Below are 13,723 nucleotides of genomic sequence, written 5' to 3' on the forward strand. Positions count from 1 at the left end.
GATGGTCGGAGTTACAATATTTCGACTTTACGATGGGTAAATGGTTTTCACTTTAGTACATTATTCTATAAATTACATGACATATTCAACATTACATTAAAAAAATAGCTATGTATATACAGTATATTAGCTAATTTAAGGATTTTGCCCAACTATAGACTAATGTAAGTGTTCTATGTATGTTTAAGGTAGGCTATGGTATGCTATGATGTTTGTTAGGATAGGTGTACTGTATTAAAATGCATTTTTGCTTTACGATATTTTCACCTTATGATAGGTTTATCGGAACGTAAACCCATCATAGCTCAGGGAGATGCTGTAATAAATGGCTACACTAAAATCACAGACAGAGAAGAGGATAAGCTATTATTCATGAAATATGTAAATCTGGAAACATAATGCTCCTGAAAGCTTCATTGTTGAGCTTCTGTTTGCTTCTCTCTGCCACTGCCTTCCTCAGTTGTGTTTTGCAGCCATCTACTTCTAAAATTCTGTTCCTTTTCTATTCTGGCTTCAGCTCCGGACCATGATCAGCTTTGCCGGAGTGTTCTCAGAAAACCAGAAATCCGAATGCCCCCTTATCTCTGTGCACCATCCGTCCACTCAAAGTGGACTTCAGCTTTGCATTTCACCCCTTTGACCCACTTCCTGTATCGCCGTATGCTGCTTTCTGCCCGTCCTGTCAATCCGGAGTTCTGTCAGCCTTTTCAGGAAGTTCGGCTGCTGCTCCACCTCTGGGTATCGCTACATAAAGTTACACTGGCAAGGGACAGCTACAGCCGTGCAGTGTGACAGAGCAGTGCAGCAAAGCCAGTCCGATGCAATTTCGGAGGAAGCTCAATTTAATCTTTGCGATTCTTTAAAATTTCTTTCGGTATTGATGGGTCACAAAATAAAATGAAATGGTATACAGCCATGACTGTGAGAGTGGATCTGGTACATGAAACCTGTTAAGACCACTGCACATATTCCTGCAGGATCTTCACATAACTTTCTAAATTATTTAGTTGTTATTATGCATTTTGCATCAAGCAGTACATTCATAAACTATAATGTAGCATCCAATACAGAACTTTCCATTTATTACTCAGAGGAACAGTAAAGGCAGCTGCATTGAGATTGTTGTTTGCAACAAACACAAAGGCTAACAGAACAAAGAGGTCAGTTAAAGTAATCTATGATGGTGACACATGTGTGAGTGGGCTGCAATTGTGGGGTGATAACTAGGAATCGCTGCTGTCCGGCCTCCCACAAGGCTTCTGCCATGGAACCGGAGCCTCTCTCAGGCCTTCGGGAGGTATACACAATCTTAACAAGCCATGTGCTCTCTCGCGCCGCTTCTCAGATAACCCCACCGACTATTCGACAGTTAGCTTGATACATTCCTGGCTTAACTGGATCCAAACAAAAAAAAAATAAAAAAAATCAACCTTGAATGAAGGAACCAGCCAGGCTAAAATAATCAAGCCATGGGACACTGATGGGACGCCACACGTGAAATCTCAGAAGGAAAAAAATACAGCTTGGGTGATTCTGCTGGGCTAACATCAGACAGAAAACTAAAAGGGTAATAATTTTACCTTTTACCAGCCCTACAAAGTGAGGATGAGGGAAGGATGAGCAGGACTATTCCATCAGTTAATAAAAGCATAAATAATGCATCTCATACTTCTCATTCATAGTGCATGAAGGCTAATGGCAATTTCCAGCATGGTGTCAACAACACCCACACTCTGTACTACCCCTTTAAACGCTGTTATTCGAAAGTATGACTTAAAATTCAGCTTTGACTCCAATTCATGGTCCATTACATATGACAGGAGATAGGTGTCGCTTTATAGTAAGAGAGAGTAACACCAAGACACCGACTGCGAGGAACCAGGATCTCATGGCCTTCAAATCGTCACGTTTTCCTCCCTCAAGGGTGCAACGCTAAATTATAGCCTTACTGTGAGCCCCTAGTCACAGTTCAGATTCAGTTATTATTAAATAACCCGCCTTTTAATTGCACAGATAACTCACCTTAAGGAATCCTTACCTGGAAGTCTCAGCAGAGTACTGCCCACATTCTGTGATACTTTATGATAAATAAACAAAAGCTAAAACCGCCTTTCAGACAAATGTGGTGAATTAAATTAAACTTAATCTGGCTTCACTTAATTTTCATAAGAGACTCAGACCCACATTTTTAATGCTAAAATTTAGGAATTTGCCATGACATGAGTTGAGCCCAGAGCTAGCGTTTGTCCTAACAACAGACTCACACAGTTGTTATATTTTATAATACCATTGCCATTCTAAATGGAACAGAGTATTTTGACAATGTGTGGGTTGCTAGGCATAATTAGACAAGGTCAGGGATGGACCTCTCTGGCAGACACGGACGACTGGGTCCAGATCCTCCCAGTGCCGGGGGAGGCAGATTAAAACAGTCCTCTGACTCAACCAGACTGACGCAACGTAGCTCCTGCTTCTATTCACCAGATGACACGCCCCTCTGGCCTGCTGTCGTGCAGCGACTGGGAGCTTTAAAACGCTAATTCTTCTGCAAACATCCTGAGTCTTTTCAACTCAGTTTTTTCACTATATTTTTTTTGGCAAGAGTAAAATAGTTGTAGGGGCAGAAATAATTTCATTCTTCCTTTTCAGATCTGAAAGGGAACACTCTGTCCCGAAATAATAGCATCATCCGAGACAAAGTAACAACCTGCATCCATCCAAAAAATACCTTCAAAATACTCAGGAATTAATAACATCATTGAAAAACCTTACATGACACTAACGTGACCATTATCCAGGGGCATTAATGTAACATGTAGAATACACATACCTGGTAATGCTATTTTGGACATTTATAAATGCTGTGATCATCCTTAACTGGGTGTCCCTTGCTTCGTGCTCTGTGCTTCTGAGAAACTCTGGAATTCTATTGGTGATGGAGTCATGGACGATTGACAGACAGATGGATGAATAGCCAGATGGCTCCTGTCGTGTGTTTCAGCCAAAGTGGGGCTGTTTGCTGATGGGAAAGGCTTTTGTGAGATCCCATTGTTATATGTTGTACAGTATATGCTAGCAGGACTAGCTCATGGGTAAGCAATTATTTTCTCCACAATCCAAACTCCATTGGCGACACTAAGCCATAATATTTTCCAGGGTAGGTTTCGCTAATCAGGGGAAGGTGGGGGGCAGGGGGATCCCGCAATTAAAGTTACCAGGTGCTGGGGGGAACGTGTTGTTTGTGAGGTCCGAATTGAATTGTGTTTCGGTTCTGAGCCATACCGGAACCCACAATTTCAGTACCCCGGGATAATATTGTGCTGCTATGTTGACTTAGCGAGGGATTCTTTTAAATAAGCTTATTTAGGTGTAGCCGAGACAACCAGACGCAGCAAAATGGAAAACACACAGAAATCGAGTCGCAACTGTTGGTGCCACAATTGTTGTTTGCCTAGTGACAGGGACTACCGGCTTAAACCAAAACTAAAACAAAACAAACCAATGTAATGCTTTCTCAAGCCAGATATCTTCAGTTTCAGTTCTGGGTTATGCTCCCTGTCTGATACTGCCCTTTCGAATCGCTTTCAGATTTATTTCTATAGTGCTTTTTCACATCATTACATTGTCTCAAAGTGCCTTACATTATCCCTGCCCAAAGCATCCCTTTCTGCATTATTGACGGTTTATCACATTAACACCTGTTATATGTAAGTTACTATGGGACACATGACAGAATAAAGCACAGAGCGTAAGTGGGAATTAAGACACACAGAAAACATATTCAATCAGACCACCAGGAATACGTGCAGTGGTCCCCAAAACTTCAAAAATTATATTCTCTGGGCATTTAAATGTCATGCCTCACAGGCTCCCAATACAAATTACAACCAAAATAACATTCTAGTGATGTCATAGGGTGTCTTTTTTTGGAGAACAAAGAATCAATTCTGCCTCTCCTTTTCAACATACAGCACCACCAAAACAAAGAGAGCACTTGATAGATGTAGCGTTGATAGCAATTTACGCAGCACTGAATTCAGAAAGGATGGTTTGCCTGCATACACCCAACATACCTGTGAAACACACAAAGAAGTATTACCTGGTACTTTAATAAACTGACACGGGCCAATTACATTTTCCTTTACAAGTACCACTCTCCCAAAAGGACATTCTGAAATTACTTAGAAAAATAACTCAGTTTAAATGTAAATGTACATCTCCAGATATGTGATACATGTTTTGGTTAATTGAAATGAATGAAAACTCTCACTTTCGCATCAGTCTCTATCTCCAGCATGTTTGTTGTGACTGTGAGCATCTTTTCGAGAGCATGAAAATGGATGGTCAATACGTTTCCCTGGTGATAAGACTAAACCATACTGAACGGTCATCTGTACAGTTCTTTTAAAAGCTGGATTAATTGTGTCCACATTTGACACCTCCCCATAATTTTTTCGGGTATCATTCATGCTAGGTGGAACATCCTACTGCCTTTGTGCAATGTGTTTGATCTGTATCTGTACCTGAAAGAATTATCGGCAGTGATATATTAATTACAAAGGAGATGTGCTACTCTGCCCAATTACCATCCAGAGTACATACAGTAGTGGGAAGTGTGCGGATTTCTACATCATGGGCATGCAGGTGCGAGTGCATGGATGCACCTCACCGACGTGTACAGAGACACTGATCACAGCCCTCCTGAGATACCAAAAGAGAGAGAGAGAAGTATGCCATGAACACGGCCGCTGCCGCTCACTTACCTTTCCACATGGCGTGGAAGGCTGGCAGGTCAGGTGACGATCCCAGTAAATGGGGACCACTGAGGACAAAGAGGACCCAGTAAGGATGAGAAGGACCTGTGAAGGATGAGAAGGACCTGTGAAGGATGAGAAGGACCTGTGAAGGATGAGGACGACCTGTGAAGGAGATACTGCAACTGAAGCAAACCTTATTCACTGCAGTGTTGATGTCCCCAGTGGAACCCCCCCCCCCCCTTCCCGAACTCTCTCCTCTGCCTTCAGCATTTGAATCGGGGAGGGATCTAGGGGCTGGCGTCATGGATTGCCTCTCTTTTCACTGGGGTTGGGGGTGTTTGTTATTGTTTTTCGTCTTTGTTATTGTTGTTTGGTTGATTCAGGGGCTGGAACAGCAGGCTGGTTTAGGTAGCTCGGTGTCTGCTCAGTTGCCCTAGCAACAGAGAGAGGCGGGTGGAAAAGACAGAAGGAAAAAAAAAGAGGGAAACTGGATAGAAGGATCACAGCATATTTCTGACCCCCCCACCCCAAACAGCACTCACCCCCCACATTCAATGACACACTGCTACAGTCTTTACAGCCCACCTCAGTGATTAAACTCTGTTGGATTCATCCCAGTCTTTTCACTGCCTCAATCCTTGTCTCTATTCGTTTTCCCCTTTGGGTTTTTTCAGCCCATTTTCATTTTCGGCTCAGTGACTTTATTGATGGAATCTGTATCAAATGCCCGCCCACAAGTGCCGACAGCGATACCCTCCCTAGTCCTCTGTCAGGCCCCCCTCTGAATCTGTGGTAGGACTCCCTCTCTCTCTCTCTTTCTCTCTCTCACTTCTGCTCTGTGTCTCTCATGAATTCATGAATAGAAAGAGACAGTGAGGGAAACATGAATGAAACCAAGAGGATACTAAGCATCACAGTAAACCAGTGACACACACACACACACACACACACACACACGCACACACGCATTTGCATCCATATCTTTGTGGGGACTCTCCATTAATTTCTATTGTAAAAACGCTACTCCCAACAATGGCAACCCTTAACCCCTACCCAGTGCTAACCTTAACCGTAAGTAACCAAACAAAATACAAGACATTTTATATTTTTAATTTTTTGATTGCATTCACAGATCTTTGTGGGGACCTGAACAATGGTCCCCACAACATCAAAATAAAAGGTTTTTATTACATTGTGGGGACATTTTGTCTCCACAATGTAATATATACATGACCCACACACACACACACACAAGCACCACCCTCTTCTTTTCATATGCAAACAAACACTATCCCTCTCCCACACCCATACAGTACATATACAAACGTTTCCCATTCTCTCACAGACAGACACTTAGGCTAATTTTTATTGCTGTTCACTCTGCCATCATATTCCATATATAGTCATGACTCATACTTTTGTATTTTGTTATGTCTGAATATCACTGGGGCTCTGGTAATTCTGAACAAGATAACATTCCACCGAGGAGAAGCACCATCTAGTGGAGAAGAAGGCAAAAAATTTCCCTTGTTACAGTCATATAACCACATGAGTCATGAAGTGTTTGATGTTGTGTTTCAAATAGTTTTGGGCAGCAGTGACCCAATTGGTGCATGAAATTATAAATTCAAATTGACACAAAATAGCAAGAGGATTAAAAATGCTTCTTCTCTTGGACACAACAATATTAGCCCTCAAAGTGAATCCAGAAGACAAGTCCAGCACATAATTGCTGACACTGGAAGCCGTGGGGATAGCAGTAAAAGTGACACATTTTTGCCTTCATAAGTGCTTTCACAGTCCAGTCTCAAATGGCCTTGCCCCCTACCCCCCTCTAAAACTGCGGAAATGCTCAGTGTTTATTTTTCCCAAAACATTAACAAGTTCTAGGGTTCTCCAAACTCTGACAATGTGCATGTCCTCATGTGCATATGACATAAGCCATAGCACCCAGCTGACTGTTGTTATAATACCTAATATGGCATTGTGGGATTCATAATGTGTAACAGTGTTTGGCAGGGGGGTTGGTTGGTAAATGTGTAGATTAATTACTGACTAAATGCCACAGTCGAACAAATGGTCTTCCAAGAACAGATAATTGTAACAATTTCACAGACATTTCTGAAGCTTCTTAAAATACAGTGCTGAAATAGCAACTTTAATAGCAATTCGACATATTTCAAATTAATTGTTTTATCGCATCTAGGGATAATGCAGTTAGACTCATTGATTTACTGAGTTGTCCCTAGCGTGTGCATGTGGCCTGCAGTGGACTGACTCTTCATCCAGGGTGTACCCCAGCCACGTGACCACGCAATTTCAAAGAAGAATCGGAAACTTCTCAGAACTTCCCAGGCACTAACATGTGTTCTGTGCTGAACATGCAAGTGATCTGCCCTCCCTCAGTGACACAAAGCTCCCCTCTGTAAATCGGAATCGGATGAATGTTTGAGGGGCTGGCGATGGTGACATCATCCACGGCCACACCTGCACTTCAGAGCCTTGCTAGTATAAGGACAGACATCCATGAACGCCAGCCCCAATTGTCTTCTGGTCCCAACCATGCTAAACGGTTAAAAATGCAGTACAAATGAATCAAATGAAAACAAAGGAAACTACATTAGTCATTAAAGAAAAACTACATTCCAGAGTTTGGTTTGACTGGGAGCTTTCACAGCAGGAAGCGGTCAAAGATGGAAAACTGGCGTTGAGGCGACTTGTTCACACAACAGTAGCTCATAGCACATTTCGCTGGAAGGTGGAGGACGGGGAAGAGGTTAAGTTGATACTGTGGCTCAGTCTCCCGGGGCATGCCATCGTGAATGAGAATTTGGCTTGACCTATATACCTGTAATATTTATTTGAAAACAGTAGTCAGTGGATGGATAACGGAGAGTTAAAGAAAGTAACCTGTAAGGTTTGACCTCTACACCCCCCCCTCGACGGCCCTGTAGAACATTTTTGTGACACTGCTAGATCTAGAAAGGTTTCCTGAAAGGGAGCAATCCAGCTTCCTCCTGATGTCACTGATGTCACAAGTGCTAATGCCCTTTGCGTCATAACAAACTCAGTGAGTAAAGAATTCTGCCCAGCAGGTTTCTTTATGAAACAAATAGGATAACTGGCATTCAGTTGTGCCATGCCCATCTACCACTACAAAGGAGAAACACTAAGCTAAGAATGTCCTCATTCAGAAATGTATGATTTTATCAGTTTTCCACAAAAAAAAGACACATCACCCACATTAAAGAATGAAAGCTTGGGAATATTTGGTAAAATCAAGTTCTGGCTCCCAAACAAGATGCAAAGGAGCTGGGATATAAGCGCAGTCCTCTCTGATCACGTACTAATTTAGCCCCATTAAGCTCCAAACAATCGTCTGACAAAGGCAGAAGTAAAAACAGGAACACCATCAAATAAATGCTGATAGCTTGGTGACACTGTTCCACAGATTACTTTAGATGATGCAATGGGGCTTCAGGACTCTGGAGGATCTAGGAAATGCTGTTGGACTGGTACGATGGTGAGAAAATTTGCATTTAAAGGAGTGTCCGACGCAGCCATTTTCACGAGAGCCCACGTGATAACATCACACACTGCATCGACAGGGCAAAGCCAGTGTAAGTACGGTGAGGTTCAATTAGTGATCTTCACAATGACTGTAAGTTAGGGAGACTATGAAGATACTGCCAAAATGTGAAAGTGATTAACTGTAATTGTTGATACACCACAGCACACAACAACAAAATGTGCCTTCTGCATTTAAGTCATATGTGACATAGCAGGGGGCAGCTAATTCAGCAATTCGTGGGGGTGGTACCTTGCTCATAGTCAGAGTACCTCACTGGTACCTTGTTAGCTGGGGATTTGAACCAGCGATGTTTCAAACTTCCGTCAAATATACAGAAAGGCTTAAGTTACGAAAGGGCCTTACCAAGCCATTCAGAAGCTTGTCCTTTAATGTCTTTCGATAAAAAGTCCAGGCCATTATGAATCTCTATTGTTTGAAAAATTTGTTCTGGAACATGAAATCGTTTGTTTCCCCTTTGCCCATCTTTCAAAGAAGCTTAGCACTTAGTAGATTTGCGCTGTTTGGGGTCACCGTATATCGACTTTCATAAGTTCACATATGTTCCTTGTTCAGTAGCAAACAAAAAATTCTCAGGTATTTAAGATTAGAGCAACTTAGGCAATGAAGATAGCAGAAAGGAAGCATCGAAACTCACGCTCATCGCGGGCTGGTTTCGCTCAAATGTCATATCTCCCCTTACCCGACAAAGACCAACTTGGGGCACTAATTCGATACAGTTGGCCCTCTGTATCCATGGGTTCTGCATCCACAGATTCAACCAGCTGCCGAGAGAAAACATTTGCAGAAAAAAAAAATCCAGAAAGTGGCAGAATGCAAAACTTGAATTGGCCACAGACTAATCTGAACCCATGCAATGGCTGCGACTGTACTGAACATGTAAAGACTCTTTTTCTTGTCACCAGTCCTTAAATAATACTGTATAACAACTATTCACATAACATTTACGTTATTTTGGGTATTATAAGTAATCTGGAGATGATTAAAATTATACGGGAAGATGTATATAGGTTACTGTATATGCAAATATTGCACCATTTTATATGAGGGACTTGAGCATCCGTGGACTTTGGGTCCTGGAACCGAACCCCCGCAGATACTGAGGGACGACTGTACTTCCAAAGTCAAATTCTCCACTTTAAGTAGTATTAGCTCATTTTTGCCATTTTAGCATAACTGAAGATTTATGCCTAGCATAAGCTATGTTGTGTTTCCAGTGGTTAGCTATTAGTTCTGTAGCAGATGCATCATTTAGTAGGTCATGTTGGCAGCTGAAGTAAAATGTAGAAAATATGCTCTGGCAGTGGATGTTAGTCTGCAAGACCTATAACCTACCCAGTGGAATCACATACAGTATACATTAGCCTGGGAATGCACTATATCAGTCCTGTATTGGTGACTCCTACATTGCTCATCCGGTCCCTTTCTCTGATGTTTCATAATTATCTAGGGTGTTCCCAGAATGCCTTGCAGGTCTTGGTGGCAGTGATGACACTTGCTTTATTTGCATTTTACTGCTCGCACATGAACTTGCTCTTCGAATGTCACGCAAAGGATTTGCATATTTGCCTATTTTGGATACAAAACCGCCAACTATTAAATTTTACTGAAATTATATATTCTATTGTAGAGCTAAGCAAACCACAAATGCTCTATTGCATCTATAAGTAGCACAAATTAACAGCCAGTCTGCAGATGTTCTCACTTGACTTCATTAGCTTAATAAGGTTATTAGAAAATATACCCCCATCCCAGGCAACAGAGGGCATGCTGTATTAGGTCTTTTGACCAATTTAGTCACCGATTCTGCTAACCGCAGATTTTTAGACTACATGGGAAAGCAGAGAGCTTTCCCATGAACATGAGGAGAACATGCAAACTCCACACAGAACCAGTGGCAGGTTTCAAATCCCAAACCCAGGAAGTCTAATACAACAGGTCTGACCCACAAGTATGGGGGAAATGTTCTCTCGCTTGCATGTTACTGTTAAAAAATGAGTTGAAGCATTGTGAACCAACTATAAGCGTGAGTGGGACACATGGCTACCGCCAACATAAAGGGCATTACAGTATCCAAGCGTGTACAATCATTTGAAAATCATTAAACGATAAAAAGGCTTGACCTTAGATAAGAGCCTCAGTTGAAAAACGCTACCTTTGATAACTGAGTTTATCTGTTTGTCCAATTTAAAATCAACCCATTATGACATTGATATTTTTTATAGTAGGTTTTACATACGGTTTCAGGGAATACAAGTTCAAAGAACATCACAGGCACCACTGGATTTAAATATCAGGACGTCAGTTTTATTCTTATTTAAGTTTAAAGAGTTTTGTGGTCATCCTAGCTTTGATGTCCTGGAGACAGTCCGACTGTTTCTAAAGAGTCTGTATCTCTATGTTTCAAAGGCAGGTAAATCTGAGCGTCATCAACATAACGGTGGAAACAGATGCCAAATTTCCTAAGAATGGACCGAGAATAGTACCCTGAAGGACATAACAAGGTAAGGTGGATACCGGGTAACAAAGGCAGACAGGAAAGCTTCAGACCTGAACCAAACTTAAGTCCTGAACCACTCCAGAGAAGTGGCTTTAGTGCCAACACAATGGTCCATGTGATAGATGAGGATACGGTGGTCCACTGAGATCTAAAACATGAGAATGGCAGAATCCCTGCAGTCAGTCCCTAGTAAAAGATCGTTAAAATCTTTTAAAAGTGCAGATTCAGTGCTGGGAAGGGCTTTAAAATCAGACAGGAACATCTCAGAAATATTATGTATGTCTAAATAAGATTGCAAAGTACAACTTTCTCCAAACTTTTTGAAACTGGAGATTGAAAATTGGTCTAATGCTGGAGAGGACTGGTCTAATGCTGGAGAGGACTGGGGTGTCCAAATTGCATTTTTCTTTATCACTACTGCTTGCTTAAAGGTTGTTGATACAATGCCTGAGGTGAAACTGCTGGACATCATTTTTGGCTGTTTGGTCCATTAGTGTCAAAAATCTCTTTTAAAAAAACAAGTGAACAACATATGTGGGACAGGCTGCAGATTTCATATTACCAATTATTTCCTTTAGAAAAGAAAGAGACACCGGCTCAAACTATAGTTAAAAACACCTCAGCAAATGACAGTGATGTGAGTGTCATAGGAAAGGCGTGAGATGAGTGTTCTAAATGTTCACAACCTTGTCACAAAAAACAGCCCAAAATAATGTGTGACATGATAGGGCCAAAGTCCAGGGTTGTGATGAGAGTAACTTTTCATGATCTTGGACTCACAGTTATCATTTGTAGGGTCACCTTAGGCTACTCTAGTGAGGAATAGCTTAAATACCTACTATGTGTTTATGTTATTCCATTTCAACAAACCTACTGTATAGCCACGTCAGATACATTCCATGACAGCAGGAAGTAAAAGCACCAAAGCAACAGAATCATACAGGTGGAAATGCTAAAGAGTTTACTGCTGGCAAACTTCGGGTTAAAAAAGAAAAGAATGATGAAAAACATAGATATCATTTAAAAAAATATATAAACATAACATTACTAAGTTGGTTATATGCCAGTAACGGTGATGTGCCATGTATCGAGGTTGGTAAATAAATGCTATTCATCAACATAATGGACCTAGTTGTAGATTGTAAACTTGTAAATGCATTGCCCTGGGACACATTCCCTTGCGCCCCTTTGCTGAGTCGCTAAAAGAATGTGGGATGGTTTAAAAAATCCTAAATAACCCAACTTCCTCTACAGTCCACTGGGAGAGAGAACAAGGGCAAAGACTGGCCCCGAAAAGAAGCGAGAATTTTTCGGACTGAAGCGCAGATCGGGAAGAAGGAGTGACTAAGGGGAGTGTGTGTGGCGCTGGAGGCGGGTTATTACTTTTAAAATACCAGTAACTTGTAAGTGCGGAGAGTACGGAGCTCGCCAGCCCCACCCAGAAATGTTAGCTCAAGGAACTGTCTTTATTTAATGTGCGCTTATCGACTTTGCCGCCGGACTCCAAAAACGAGAAGTGAGAGGCTGCTACTGCCAGTCAGCGCTTATAAAGTCGAATAAAGTGCAAATCCGCTTTACACTAATAGGGAGAGTCTGCAGCGCACCTGCCGGGCGCGGTAGACATGCCAGGAACCGGTCGCGTCTTAATATGAGCAGTTTCTACACCGCGACCCGCATGATGAGGCGGCCGTCGCTGCCATGCGTCGCCCTGACGGCTGTCCTCCTCTTTGCCGTCTCCGAGGTAAGCGCCTCGTCCTCAGTACTCCACGGAGCATCAGATTCCGCTCTCGCCGCTGTCCTCTGCGCTGCACCTGTTGCGGCAGGTATCTCTGTGGGCTGTGGATACTCATTACGGGATTGAGGGCAGCTCGATCGGTTATGGGTTTCATTCAAGTTTATCCCTTATCCCTTATAGTTAAGGTCACTGGTGACATTTGTTTTTATACTTGCAGATATTTATTGTGCCATTCTCAGAAGTGTAAAATAAATTGTAGTTGATCCACGTTAGCCGACATTTGGACACGTAGATATTCTAGATTGCTGAAAAAAAACTAAACCTGTTTTATTTGCCGAATGCATTAACAGTATATAACCTACTATGAAATATGGTTTCTTTTATATAGTATTACAGACACCACAATATTGTCATATTTTATATCCAACCACCTTTTAGCTATGTTATTTACCTTATAGTAAAAACCCTCAAGGCAATGAAGTAATACATATCAGATATTACAACGACCAAGAGAAGGTGTTCAACATTTTAAAAATTTCTCAAATTTTAGACCCTTCAAATATCCCCCTCCAGCTTTGATGACAGCATCACAGACTCGTCATTCTTTCAACCAGCTTCCAGATATTGCCACCTGCAATGCTTCTCCAACAGTCCAGTTGGAGTTTCCACAAGTTCTGGGCACAAGTTGGCTACCTTGATCATACTCTTCGTTCCAATTCGCCCCAAACCAGCTTTATAGGGTTTAGGTGGGGGGATTGTGGGGGCCAGGTCATCTGTCACAACACTCCATCTCTGTCCTTGCTCACAAGATAATAGGCACTATGTAACCTCATGCTGTGTTTTGGGTCGATAATCTTTTGTGGATATATATATATATATATGTATATGTGTGTGTGTGTGTGTGTGTGTGTGTGTATTCATATTCATTGGTTCCTACATCAGGCAGATACTGTAGGTCCCCAGCAGCATATTCAGGCGTATTAAATGTTATTGTTAGTGAAAGTCTTGCTCACACTGCACACCAGACCAGAAACTTGTTGTTCCCCTTCTTCTCTTTAAACATCAGCAGTTTCTGCATGTTCTTCTTTGTTTTTCGAATGCACTCAGATTGTGACAAGTACAGCATATGAAACCATGTGCTA

General features: G+C 41.8%; 1 protein-coding gene across 1 annotated transcript in view; it reads left to right on the plus strand.

Moving 5' to 3' along the window:
* Positions 1 to 12,114: 12,114 nt before the first annotated feature.
* LOC111859446 (receptor-type tyrosine-protein phosphatase beta-like) overlaps positions 12,115 to 13,723 on the plus strand; it is a 51,869-nt gene continuing 50,260 nt past the window's right edge. Inside the window, exon 1 of the mRNA XM_072698202.1 lies at positions 12,115 to 12,587. Within this exon, the coding sequence (XP_072554303.1) occupies positions 12,495 to 12,587 (93 nt within the window). The 5' untranslated portion in view covers positions 12,115 to 12,494. The remainder of the gene's footprint in view (positions 12,588 to 13,723) is intronic.

Source organism: Paramormyrops kingsleyae, chromosome 13 (assembly GCF_048594095.1).
Source record: "Paramormyrops kingsleyae isolate MSU_618 chromosome 13, PKINGS_0.4, whole genome shotgun sequence".
NCBI lineage: Eukaryota > Metazoa > Chordata > Actinopteri > Osteoglossiformes > Mormyridae > Paramormyrops > Paramormyrops kingsleyae.